General features: G+C 37.6%; 1 protein-coding gene across 13 annotated transcripts in view; it reads right to left on the reverse strand.

Annotated features, from left to right (window-relative positions):
- NEK1 (NIMA related kinase 1) overlaps positions 1 to 14,707 on the reverse strand; it is a 204,003-nt gene that overhangs the window by 24,971 nt on the left and 164,325 nt on the right. For 9 of the 13 annotated variants that reach the window (XM_033403557.2, XM_049711346.1, XM_033403553.2 and 6 more), the window contains 4 exons: positions 13,131 to 13,307; positions 10,809 to 10,929; positions 4,989 to 5,077; positions 3,618 to 3,904 (listed from right to left, as the gene is read on the reverse strand). In XM_033403557.2, coding sequence (XP_033259448.2) covers positions 3,633 to 3,904; positions 4,989 to 5,077; positions 10,809 to 10,929; positions 13,131 to 13,307 — 659 coding nt within the window. In that variant the 3' untranslated portion in view covers positions 3,618 to 3,632. Of the gene's footprint in view, positions 1 to 3,617; positions 3,905 to 4,988; positions 5,078 to 10,808; positions 10,930 to 13,130; positions 13,308 to 14,707 lie in introns of those variants that run through there. The other 4 variants (XM_033403551.2, XM_033403560.2, XM_033403561.2 and 1 more) reach the window with 4 other exon arrangements.

Here is a 14,707-nt window from a genome sequence, read left to right on the forward strand (position 1 = left end):
TTATACTAAATATAAATGGTCTAATCACTTTAATTAAAAGACTGTCAGAGTGTTAAAAAGCAAGACTCAATTATATGACAACTACAAGAAGTCTATATGAAATAAGTATGATTTCTTAATAAAGAAATGGGGCTTCCCTGGTGGCGCAGTGGTTGAGAGTCTGCCTGCCGATGCAGGGGACATGGGTTCGTGCCCCGGTCTGGGAAGATCCCACGTGCCGCGGAGCGCCTGGGCCCGTGAGCCATGGCCGCTGAGCCTGCGCGTCCAGAGCCTGTGCTCCGCAGCGGGAGAGGCCACAACAGTGAGAGGCCCGCGTACCGCAAAAAAAAAAAAAAAAAAAGTAAAGGATGTAGGGACTTCCCTGGTGGTGCAGTGGTTAAGAATCTGCCTGCCTATGCAGGAGACACAGGTTTGAACCCTGGTCTGGGAAGATCCCACATGCCGTGGAGCAACTAAGCCCGTGCGCTACAACTACTGAGCCTATGCTCTAGAGCCGGTGAGCCACAACTACTGAGCCCACATGCCACAACTACTGAAGCTCACATGCCTAGAGCCCGTGCTCTGCAACAAGAAAAGCCACTGCAATGAGAAGCCCGCACAACACAATGGAGAGTAGCCCCCACTCACCGCAACTAGAGAAAGCCCATGTGCAGCAACGAAGACCCAATGCAGCCAAAAGTAAATAAATTAATTAAAAAAAAAAGTAAGGATGTAAAAATATATACCATATAAACACTAAGCATAAGAAAGCTAGAATGGCTATGTTAAAACCAGGCAAAGTAGATTTCAGAACAAGGTGATAGGATCAGGGATAAAGTGAGTCATTTCATAATGATAAAGGGGTCAATTTATAAAGAAGACATAAATATTATTAATTTACGTTCAGTTGACTGGAAATGTCAACAGTGCTTTCCCAGTAATTGATAAACAAGTAGAAACAAAAGAAAAAGGATACAGAAGACTTGAACAACACTATTCCAGAGTGACACTTCATAACAATAAATGTATCGATTCACCCAGAAGACAGAACAATACTAAATTCTTATTCAGTCAATAACAGAGCTTCAAAATACATGGAGCAAAAGTTGACAGAACTGAAAGGAGAAATAGATAGTTATGCAAGTATAGTTAAAATTTTCCATCTTCTTTTCTCAGCAACTAATAGTTAATATAGACCAAAAAAAATCAGTCAAGATAAAGAAAACATGAACACCACCACTGGACTTAATCTTGACATTTACAGAACAATTCACCCAACGACAGAAGAATCTATACTCTTTTAAGGAGCTCTTTTAGTACGAGTGGCTGCAGCAAAGGAAACCGGAGAGGGACAATGAATGCAGAGGAAAACCAGGAAAGTATGATACGCAGGATGCCTACAGATAAAATGATTATAAAAGAAGGTGTATATCAACTCTGTTGAAAGAAAAGTCAAGAAAGGTGAGAGAAAAAGGTACAGGGAACTTGATAATGTACTGGTAATTGGTGATTTTGGCAAGAGAAGCTTTAGTGGAGAAGTGGGCTGACAACCACAGTGGAATGTACTGGGAAGTGAGTGGTGGGGACACTGCAAAAATACAACAAAGAGAAGTGCAGTGGGAGCAGGGGAGGATGTGTGCTTACGGGAAGTTTGCCATTTATGGTGGGACCTGTTAGAGCAGGTGTCCTGTGGGAATAACCCATCACAGAGAAAGACGTTCATGACGCAGGCTGGAGGGCAAAAGTAAAGGAGTGACTTCTTTAAGAAGGTGAGGAAGGTTAGGATCCAAAGCTCAAGAAGGATTTCCTTTAATAAAAAAAGGGACAAAAGTAGTATGACTTAGCATTTAAAAAAACAAAAAACTTTTAACAAAAATCTCTGTAGGAGGTTAAATTATCCCATTTTAGTAAACGGATTATATAAACGCTTATAAATAGTTTTCACCTTTTCTTCATGATTCAAAGCCACCATTATGAACACTGATTATTTACTATTTTGGCACAGTGATGAACTCTCACGATCTCAGAAATTTACGGGACAGGCAGGCATGGCTTTCTGTCCTTGCCTTAAATGGCTATAGACTGCTTTGATTTTCCAGAGATTTTTCTTGTCCCCTCCCTCTACATGAAATCTGCTTTGCTGTGAGTAAGTCCAGAGTAAGTACTTCTACAGAACTACTAAGGCTGAACTAAGGTCATGAAAGGAAATCAAGTAATCAAATGTATTATTCAGTTAAAAGTCCATTAACTTTTATAGACAGCAGTAAGTTATTTAAAAGCTTTGGGATAAAGAAAGCTATACACCTTCACGACAAAAGTAAGTACATGAATCATACGGTGATCCTTTTCTGCCCACCAAAGATACACTAAGTTTACACCTTTGAAAATCTGAATGCTATCAGATAAGTGAGAGAATTTAGCCGTCTCTACATTTAAGAAAATCATAAGAAAATACTCCACAAAGTAAAAACATATTCATCTGGAAAATTAAACTGAAAATCATTTTTCATTTAAAAAATATTTTAAAAACAGTTAAGGACAAGAGAATTCAGGTAATTCATTCATATGCAGAGTTAAATATATGAAAAATGTTCAACCCACTGGTAAAAACAGAAACATAAACTTTAAAGAGTTGATACCATTACTCATTCATTAAACACACAATTTTTAAGTAAATGATAATAGTTGGTATTATTTAGAGTATGAACTCTCACATACTACTTATAGCACTATACAATGTTTCTTGAAGGAAAATCAGACATTATACAATATACTCTTTTGAATTACACTTATAGAAATTTATTTTATGGAAATAATTGTGGATATGAACAAAGATACAGATGAATGTGGTTATAACAACAAAAAAAATTGAAATCTAAATGCCCAACAATAAAAACAGATTAAAGAAAGCATGATATAGCAGAACAATGGAATTTGTTGCCATTCAGAAGGATATGAGAGAATATTTGACAATATGACAAAATGCTGTTTTTGTAAAAATAACATTTGTAATAATTTTATAATATGTACCAAATAGAAAAGCAGGTTACAAAAAGTATGCAGAATATCCTATTTTGTTAAAAAGTTACATATATATAAAAATTACATATATGAAAAGTAATATAACAAAATGATATGTGATTACTTACATTTCTAAATTTTCTATATGTTCTAATCTCTTAATAAGAAAAAAATTGGTTACATATTTTTAAAACAGAGAGTGAGAAAAGATAAGAGGTCTGGAAAACTTTTACCAGAAAGTGCAGATGCACACCTACTAATCCTTCTAGGTATAAATTAGGCAACACAGCACTACTATCCCTTTAAGACATAATGCTCAAGCTTAGTCTAATACTAAAAATGGAATTTGGGTTGGGAATGGGAAAGGGGGACAGAATAAGAGGGTGTAAGAGGGATGTTCTGCTCAAAATAAAGTAGACCCTATGAAGAGACCCTGCACATGGAGCCAACGAGGCAGCCTTCGCCCTAGCTGTACTCTCAATGGCAATTTCTTTTCAGGATCGGAGAGAAGATGAAGGGGTTTTCTTGTTTCTGTTTATTTTGATGAGTGTGTTTTCGTGTGTTTGTGTTTTTAAGGGATTAAAACTCAATATCATAGCTTATCAAAGAAAAATAGTAAATGTGAAATGTTTTCAAATGGATAACGTTTTCCATCTGAGGAGCATACTTGCCTTTGGGTTGTTTGCGTCAAATAGACCAGTTGAAAGTCCAATCAGCAAGGAATTCTGTTTTTTATTTCTTCGTGGTGAACCAGAGTGAGATCGAAGTGGAGAGGATTCTTCTGGTGAACAGAGGACTGACTGGACTTGAGAGGCTGCTTTCAAGTGTTTATGGAAAAATGGTTCTGGTTGCATAGATTCATCTACATCACACTCAGAGTGTGGAGAACCATCCACTCCAGGTTCTGTGGAATAAAGGAAAGATTACATGACAAGTCTATACAGTACTCAATGTGCTAAGTGATACTGAAAAAGTATACTATTTAACATGAATCATAGCAAAAAACTCCATGAAAAACAAAATCAAATATATATGTGATTTTATTACCTTATAAATAATCTTTAACCGGGTATGTTTTATTTTCAGAAAGGAGATTTAATTTGTTAAATTCTTCCATTATAACAGAAGTTCAAAAATGTGACACAAATGCAAGGACATGTGAAAAAGTACTGTTTAAACACTCAACAGCTCCAGGTTACCTTTGTTCCTATAGGTTAGATATTAAAAAATTGTACTTCTCATATTTTAATTAATACTATTAGAAATAAGACGACCACTTATTTAATGTCCTGAGATACTGGCTTAGCTTTGGCAAGCAACTCCTTTTGTTTTGAACATTCAGTAAGATAACTGACCAAAAAGTTACACTGCCCACATTGCCAAACAATACAGGCTTATAAATGCAGAGTCCAGCAGCCATAAAAAAGAATGAAATTCCGCCATTTGCAGCAACATGGACCTGGAGAAAATAATGCTTAGTGAAATAAGTCAGGCAGAGAAAGACAAATACTGTACGATATAACTTATATGTGGAATATAAAAAATAACACAAATGAAGCTATGTACAAAACAGAAACAAATTCACAGACATAGAAAACCACCTTGTGTTTACCGAAAGGGAGAGGGAGTGGGAAGGACAAATTAGGAGTATGGGGTTAACAGATACACACTACTATGCATAAAATAGATAACCAACAAACATAGCACAGGGTACAATACCCAATATCTTGTAATAACCTATAATGGAATCTAATCTGCAAATTAAAAAAATGAATCACTATGCTGTGTGCCTGAAACTAACACAATATTGTAAATCGACTATACTTCAAAAAAAATAAATGTGGAGTCCAGTGCTCTATGCCTATTATATTTTTTAGATAATTCAGGTTAGTGGTTAGCAATGCTCTCTATTAATATATAGTCCAAACAGAACAGGTTAGTGCTAACGACCTTCCAGAAAGTAATCAGGCCAATACAGTGATGCTCACCTACATGAACTTCACCAAGGTGATCCATGCTCCTCGGGGCTCCATCTTCAGAAACTTCATTTTGCTGAATGGTGATCCTATCTTCCAACCTGCCACAAATAGAAACACCAGTTAAGAAAACATGGTTTACTAGAAATAAAAACACTCTCAAATACAAAAGAGTGGGAGAAACAAAAAGAGTGGAACACAAGTTCACTAGAGCCCTGTGATCCCTCTTCTGAATACTCTTCTCACTTACACACACACTGTCTCTCATAAGCACAATCCTACGTTTCAGCTGTTCAAACCTTCACCAGACACACTTATTCACAACAACCAGGCTCAACATTCTCATCCCAGTGGTTCCCAAAGTGCAGCCCCTAGACATCAGCAACACATGGAGACCTGTGTGAAATGCAAATTCTCAGGCCCTGCCCTAGTCCTGTGAGTCAGGAACTTTGGGGGATAAGGCTGAGACAGTTGTTTTAAAATGTTGCAATGTTTGAGAACCACTTCTGTAAGCAATCAAAATGCCCCTTAATATCAGAGAATAGAAAACAATGATGATATACACTATGAAATATTATACAGCTATTTAAAAAATGAAGTAGAGATCTGTATAACCAGATATGGAATGATAGTCAAGATATATTATTAAGTAAGCAATTTTCAGACCAATTTATATTAAATGGTGTTAGGATCTGAAAAAATTCTGGGTAGCACAGTAAAAGGAATAGAATAATATGCACAAAAACGTTTTAACCCTTAAAGGGAATGAACTGATTTATGTAAAGAAGGACTCACAATTTTTATCTCAATACATGCTGGGAACTAAATGGATGTATTCATTTTTTAACAAAAATGTAAAAACTAGAAAAATATATTGCAAAAGTTGCCAGTAATTTATTTCTGGGGTTTTCGTTTATAAGGCAGTTTTAATTTTGCTAGTACTTTTTAGTCCATTTCAAATTTAAATGATTTTTCAGTTTTAAATTTTGAGCAATTTTCTATTTTTATTTCTAAAAGTTTTTCTTTATTTTTAATCATACAAGTAATACATTTCTTCATTTGAAATGTAATGTTCCTTGGTTCCTCAAAAAGTGAAACACAAAATTACCATATGCTGTGGCAATTCCACTCTTAAATATATATACTCAAAAGAACTGAATACAGATGTGCAAACGTAGAATTGTACACCATGTTCATAGCAGTACTATTCAAAAGAACCAAAAGGCAGAAGTAACTCTGGAAATGACCCACCATCATCTGCTGAATGTCGTCAACTGCTCAATGGATAAACATATAGGGTATATTCATATAACGGAATATTATCCAGCTATAAAAAGGAATGAAGAACTGATACATCCTAAAACACAGATAAGCTTTGCAAACAGTATGATAAGTAAAAGAAGCTAGATGCAAAAAGCCACACACTGTACGGTTCCACAGGAAATGTCAAATCCAGAATAGGCAAATCCACAGAGATAGAAGCAGATCAGTGGTGCCAGGGGCTGGGGGAGGGGAACATGGGGAGTGGCTGCTTATGGGCACAGGCGTTCCTTTGGGGTTGAGAGAATGTTCTGGAACCATATAGTGGCAAATTGTATACTTTAAAATGATTAAAATGATAAATTTTACCTTAATTAAAAAAAAGTGATTCTTTTAGGAGTCCCCTAACCACTCAATTCCCAGTTGCCTTTACTGTTGTCAGTTTTGTGTACATCTTACCATACTTTTCCCTTAAATTTACATACATGTATATTCACTTAAGGATATATAATAATTTTAATAGGATTATCATAGCATTAATATATGGAAATGTTTTTTATTCAATATAATTTTATTCTGTTAATCATTCAATATTTTGACATATTTCCATATTAATACATAGAGCTCCATTTTATTTCAGTGCTGCATACCCACTATGCAGTATATTGAGAACAGTATTTTAGGTACTTCCATATTAATGATTATTTAGACTATTTCAAATGATTTCCTATGACTCCCTTGCAATAAACATGCTTGTACAGCTTTGCATCCATGTCCAAGTCCAGCCCACCTCCTGTTTTCACAGATAAAGTTGCACTGGAGCAGCCATGCTCACCTGTTTATGTGTTACCTATGGCTGCTTTTGCAGAACAAAGGCAGAATTGAACAACTGCATCACAGACCATATGGTCTACATGGCCAAAAAAGTTTACAATCTGGTCCTTTACAGAAAACATTTGACAATCCTTGTTACAAGCACAGCAAAGGACGGAACTTCCAATTACTTTTTAAGAAGGAAGATAAAAAGAACACCAAAATACAACAGTGATTTCCCATGACGAAAGGGAACTACAGATGACTCTCCAGAGTACTAATGCAAAAATCCTAAAATGAAGCATTAGCAAACAGAAGTACATTAAAATAGTAGCACATCATGGCCAAGTAGAGTTTACTAAGGTATGCAGGATAGTTCAATATTAGGTAACCTATTAATACAATTCATTATACCAATAGATAAAGGAAAACAATTATATGAATGGTTCTAAATGAATGGTTCCAATGGTTCCATAATTATCAAAATCCATAGATACCGAAAGGTCATATGACAAAATACACTCCTGTCTTTTTTAGCCAGTAAAATACGAGTAAATACTGCTCTGAGCTAGAAATTATAGTCATGCCTAACGAGGGTTAACATTAGAATCATTTCACTGAAATTAAGAACAAGACAAAGATAGCCCTATTTCCAATATTTAACACTGTATAAAAGGTGTACTAAGCAACGCAACTGGAGAGAAAGAAACGAGTGTTAAAATACTGGAAAGGGCTTCCCTGTTCCGCGCAGTGGTTGAGAGTCCGCCTGCCGATGCAGGGGACACGGGTTCGTGCCCCGGTCTGGGAAGATCCCACATGCTGCGGAACAGCTGGGCCCGTGAGCCACGGCCGCTGAGCCTGCGCATCCGGAGCCCGTGCTCCGCAACGGGAGAGGCCACGACAGTGAGAGGCCTGCGTACCGCAAACAAACAAACAAACAAACAAAAAAACTGGAAAGACATAAAGCCATCATTATTTTCATATGATATGACTGTATATCTGAAAAATACAAAAGATTCAACTGAAAATCTATCATGAACGATAGTAGATACCAGTAAGATGGTGGGGTACAAAATCAATATAAAGAAATCCACAGCTTTCATATATACAACCTTCTAGTTACAAGATCTCACAGAGGAATAGGCACCATTTACAACACCAAACAAAAGATAATAAAGCTAGGAATAAGCTTACCCATAAAAGCACAAAGGCTAGATAAAGAAAACTCCCAAGCTGATCATAAAACAAGGCCTATTCTGTTCTTCTTGGACAGGAAGAACACACACAGCATGTTCATGTCCCTGCATTAATTTATGATAGCGTCCCGATAAAATATAAACTGATTTTTTTTATGTGAGGGAAGGTGGGCTAAATTTAATAAATTCTAAATTCAGATGCAAAGTTATACAGGCAAGAAGAGCGATGAAAGTGAATTAAGCCTTACATGATCTTAAAATATCTTTTACATTTTAATTGAAACAGTGTGTACCAGCACACTGAACAAAGATCAATGGAACAGGAAAATAAAGTATATGCATGAACCCAAATAATTAAGAAAATTCAGTACATATTAAAAGTGGCATTTTAAATCTGTGCAGGAAAGGTGGGCTCTTTAATAAATGGAGTTACGACAACTGTGTAGCCATCTGGAAGAAAAACCAAGTCCATGACACCAGGATAAATTCCAAATAGATCAAAGAGGTAAATGTAAGAAGTGCCTACATGAAATTACCAGAAGAAAAGACTGAAATACTCTTTCAAAACCTTAGAGAAAACAAAGTTTCTCTGAATAATTATCAAAATCCAGGTAAACATGACAACGTAAAAACAAACAACCAAAAAACTTCTGCATGGCAAAAAAATAAAACATAAGTGACCAACAGTGAAAAAATAGTTACAATTCACATAACGACCAAGGCAAATATTTAAGGAGTTCTTAAATTTATCAAAGACCAAACAACCAAATTTTAAAAATGGGTCAAAGATGTAAACAGGGAATTCACAGAAAAGGAAATACAAATGCGACTTAAACATCTGAAAAGATGTGCTCAACTTTACTAATAAAAAGAAAGAGATAAACTAAGACCCCAAACTGAGATACTACTTTTTACCTATCAGATTGGCAAAAATCAAAAACTTTGGTGATAAAAGCTTGGCAAGGCTGTGGGGAAAACAGGAGGTTTCATACATTCTTTCTGAGTGCATAAACTAGTACAATCCCTGGGGAGAATAATAATTGTATTTATAAAATCATACTTCTTTGTCTCTATCCTCCAGATACACAGTAGTCCCCCCTTACCCACAGGGGGATATAGTTCAGGACCCCCAGTGGATGCCTGAAACATGGACAGAACCAAACTATGTTTTCCGTTCATGCCTTTTACCCACAAATTTAATTCCTTTTCATCTTAACTAAGCACCTATCACACCCTGTAGATGTAACTTTTTTTTTTTTTTTTTTTCCGGTACGCGGGCCTCTCACTGTTGTGGCCTCTCCCGTTGCAGAGCACAGGCTCCGGACGCGCAGGCTCAGCAGCCATGGCTCACGGGCCCAGCCGCTCCGCGGCACGTGGGATCCTCCCGGACCGGGGCATGAACCCGTATCTCCTGCATCGGCAGGCGGACTCCCAACCACTGCGCCACCAGGGAAGCCCTGTAGGTGTAACTTTTGCAGTTTGAGGTTTGACAGCAAAACTAGCAGAGATTTCCTTTTCCATCTTCACAACTTCACAGATAGAAGTTTCATTCTTAACATAGACCTTAGCAACCTCAGGTATACGATTTTTTTCTTTCTGTTAGGTTGAGAACTTTCACCTTTCACTTAAAGGAAGCATCTTGTGGCTTCTCTTTGGCACATCCGAACTGCTAGCATCACTACTCTTGTGCTTTCGGGCTGTTATTAAGCAAAATAACGGTCACATGAACACGAGCACTGGGACACCCGGACAGCAGATCTAATAACCTAGACGGCTACTAAGTGACTGACATGCAGGTAGCACACACATGTGGACAGGCTGAATGAAGGGATGGTTCACATCCTGCACAGGAAACATGGGGACAGCAGGATATGTCACACCACTCAGAACAGCACACAATTTAAAAATTGTGAATGTGTATTTCTGGAGTTTTCCATTTCATATTTTTGGACTGTGGTTGATGGCAGGTAACTGAAACCATGAAGAGCGAAACCCTGTTGAATAAGGGGGGATGACTGTACTTATATACATGCAAAATACCCTTATTATTTAGGTTATCCACTATAGCATCATTTGTAGTATCAGCTACTGCAGGAGACTAATCAGAGTTATAGTATATTCATACAATGGACTACTACATAGCCATGAAATAACAAAAAAAGAGGAAGCTCTCTGTGTGTTAGTATGAAAAAATTCCCAGGTTACTGACTAAAATAAAAAATGTGTACATTATACTAACAACTGTATTTAAAAGCAAGGGAGACTGTATATTCACTTCTGCTTCTGTTTATGTTAATATTCATTACTATTAAACATGTCTGGAAAGAGGAGACAGTGGGAATTTGCTGGATGGGGATAGAAGTGGGAAAGAGACTTTTCACTGTTTATCTTTATACACTTGCGGATTTCTGAACCACATGAATGTAATATCTATTCCCAAATTAAACTATTTTTATAAGGTATTATAATACGATTTAATATAATATTGGGTTATTACACTATTTCTTTAAAAGGTATTACAAAAAGGGACCAGGTTTTGAAATGTAAGAAAGAGGTAACGTACTCAGCCTCCTTTGCTTCTTTAATCTCACTAACCCACACGTCGAGTACAGGGCATTGCAAGCCACCGTCCCCGTCTGCTCTACTTGGCTCCTGTAGAAATTCTGCTTCCAAGTCATCAGGCTCTGCACGGCGAAACATAACAAGAAAGAGGTCTCAAAGCAAAATCCATTTAGAGAAAATGGAATAAACCTCCTATAAATTATCATACCTAGTTTTAGGCAAAAGTATTAATAGTAATTACAATGAAAAATTTAATATTTTATCTACAGATCTTTAATCTTACTGTGTTGACTCTCTAGTTGTTTCTGAAATAACAGACTTTTCCTTGTGCATTTTCACTGCAATAAAAATACCCCAAAGAAATACAGTACACTGTATTTTGATTATTATAAAAAATTTTCTCTTCATTAAAATTTCAGTAATATGTAAATTGCTTTCTTGAAGGTATAAAAACTAGTTTAAAGAACACCACTATCTGTGGTTAGAAATATGGAAGGGGAGAAAATATTATTGATTAGTTACTGATGGGAAAGTTCAATCATCAAAACAAACAAAAAAACACCAAACACCCCATTACCTGGACTTTTACAATGATATTGAGAACATAATTGGAGTGCACTAAATCTATTTTCCTAGACTCTCAGACAATTAACAACCAGGGTACTACCTCTGTTTTCTGGCAGTGGCTCATTTTTCAACTGGGTGATAGTTCCTGGAAGTAAATAGTAATGAGAAATGGTTTCTGTCTTCATTTGTTAACTTTTCTTTTTCTTCTCCAGTTCTTATTTCAGCCACCATGACCACCGCTTTTTTTCCTAAAATCCAGATACTCTTTCCTTCTGTATTTTAAAAGTTTCCAATCAGCTGTCCAGTTTAGAAAGATGATTGGTATTGTACCAATCTTTAAAGTTCTTATCTTTTACTCAAATGATTTTTTGGTCATGCATACGAGGTAAGCAATTGGGGGAGGGGGATCCTTAAAATTTTTTTTAAATGAGTATTTGTTCTCTAACACCTTAAGCCCTATCAAAATGACTCATTCTACAAACTAGATTTGTCAATGTACTGCCCATAAAGTCGAAAATATTTACTATGTGACTCTCTTAGAAGAAGTTGCCAACTCTTGCACTAGGCTATACAGCCTCTATTATATGCCTAACAGGGTTTTTCTTTGTTTCTTTTTTAGAAAAGGCGTAAGGTACCTGTTAACTATGATTCTAATGAATAAGACTATTTACGTAACTATTAAATTACTATGGTGAATTAAAGACAACCACACATGAAGCAAGGTGTCCAGCGTTCCTCTCATCTAGAAGGGACTCTTTTGCCCCTCTCCTTGAGTTTGCCCCGGCAGTGAGATCGCCTGGACCAGCTGAGTACAGCTGGCGTCCTGTAAGCCAGTTCCACGTCCAGCCTTGAAGAGAACTGGCAGCTTCCACCTTGGAATCTGGAAACCTAAGCCACAATGAAAGAACTTTAACGATCCTGCAAAGACCACATGGCAAGGCCCTGACACTAAGCTAAGGGGCGGGACGCAGTGGAACAGGCCCAGCCAAGCGCTGCCGAGACGCCACAAGTGGGAGTGACACCATCTCCCACCCTCCAAGGAGGTGCAGCTGACAGCTCAACACCACTGAGCGATGCCAGCTGATGCCACAAGGAGGAGGAGAACCTTCCCAATTCCTTATGCACAGAAGTGTGAGATAAAACAAAACAGTTCTTTTAAGTCACTAAGTTCGGGGAGCAATCTGCTTTGTAGCACTAGATAAGTAACACAGAATTTCATATCTGAAGGTGGGGTGCTGCCATGACAAAGCTTCTACAAGAACAAGCGGCTTCTACAAGTACAAGTGGCTTCCACCTGGGGATCTGGGAGCCCTGTGAGACGTCAGACCACCCTGCTGGAAAGAGTGCATAGAAAGGCCTGGAGACTGCATGAAGCGGAAGGGGCGAGCCGGGCCCAGCCTCTGAGCTGTACCTGTCAGGACACCAGCTAAGCCCTCTCGGACCCATGAGACCAGATGATCACAGAGACAAGAGCACATGGATTAGAAAAGCACATGGCTGAGCCAGGCACTGACTCAATTCCCAACACACAAAATCAGGAGACAGAGTAAAATGGCTGTTCTTTTAACACTAGGTTTTGGGGTGATTTGCTATGTGGCGATAAAAAAAAAAAAAGACCAGTTACTAGAAAAAAGAGTGAACTTAATTTGAGATGAATCACCCAAACATATATACATATTTTGAAGATCTGTTTATAAAGAAGACATTAAAGTCTTATTAAATCAAATCAATCTCATTTTGCCCCATTAAAACATACCATCCAAATTTCCTTCTGGTTTCAATGCCGTCTGTGGAGATGGCTCACTAAAGTTTGGACTGTCTGTCTCAACAGAAGAATCAACAGTAGCTGATGGATTCATTTCAGGTGAAATACATTTTATTTTTTCTTCTCCAGTAATTAAGGGTTTGCACTCCTCCCCTTGAGGAGAAATCTCTGAAACAACAAAAAGATGAAAAATCATGCTACATTCTCAAAGTGACTTGAATTTTGTCTGTAACAGCACTTAGAACAAAGTTCGTTATTACAGCAGGTAATTACTGGGTAAGTTCTGTAATGTACTAGAAATTAATAAATGATTAAGGCACATGATAGCCACACAATTCAAACTGGAAAGGCATTTTTGTTATAAAGACATTGTTTTTCAGGCTTTTCAGATCAGTTAGAAAAATGTTTGCCTTTACTTAAAATCACAGCTCTCATTAAATTTAAAAGTGAGATAGTACTAAAACTCACTTGACAAGTATTCTGGACTTAGACATTTCAGCATTAAAGCAAGTTAGGGGTTTCCCTGGTGGCGCAGTGGTTGAGAGTCCGCCTGCCGATGCAGGGGACACGGGTTCATGCTCCAGTCCGGGAAGATCCCACATGCCGCGGAGCGGCTGGGCCCGTGAGCCATGGCCGCTGAGCCTGCGCGTCCGGAGCCTGTGACGGGAGGCTCCGCAACGGGAGAGGCCACAACAGTGAGAGGCCCGCGTACCACAAAAAAAAAAAAAAAAAAAGAAAGAAACAAAGATCAGATGGGACAAATAAAAAACATATAGGGGGCTTCCCTGGTGGCGCAGTGGTTGAGAGTCCGCCTACCGATGCAGGGGACACGAGTTCGTGCCCCAGTCCGGGAGGATCCCACATGCCGCGGAGCGGTTGGGCCCGTGAGCCATGGCCGCTGAGCCTGCGCGTCACATATAGGGACAAATATATACACAGGCTAAGTCAAAGCAAATCAGTAATTACATTATATGTAAATAAATTAAACTCTCTGAAAAAAAGACAAAGACTGTGGGGCTAGATTTCAGAGAAGAGACACATTTAAACATAAAAAGTCAGAGAAAATGAAAGAAAAGGCTACAGAAAAAGATATACTAAGGAAACATTAACCAAAAGAATGCTTGCTGGTGTAGCTCTATAATAGGACCTAAAGCAGCCTTTAAAGGAAGTAATGTCACTAGAGATAAAAATGGACATGTCATAACAATAAATGGTCAGGGCAGCAGGAAGATGCACAAACTGACCAATGCAATGATCTAAATACTTTAAGGCAACAACTTAAGTTGCTATGCACTAAATAACTTAGCTTCAAAGCATAAATATCAAAAATTGATAGACTTAAAAGGAGAAAATGAAAAAATCCACGCATACACATGGAGATATTAATGCTCTTCACTCAGTACCTGATACAACAAGCAGAAAAATAATCAGTTAAAAATCCAGGAGATTTAATTTAAACATCATGATTAAACAACACAGAATATATTGGGTGGGCCAAAAGGTTCATTCATTTTTTTCCCGTAAGATGGCTCTACTAGCACTTAATTGTCTTTAACTTCATTCGAAAC

This window comes from Orcinus orca, chromosome 6 (genome assembly GCF_937001465.1).
Source record: "Orcinus orca chromosome 6, mOrcOrc1.1, whole genome shotgun sequence".
NCBI classification, from domain to species: domain Eukaryota; kingdom Metazoa; phylum Chordata; class Mammalia; order Artiodactyla; family Delphinidae; genus Orcinus; species Orcinus orca.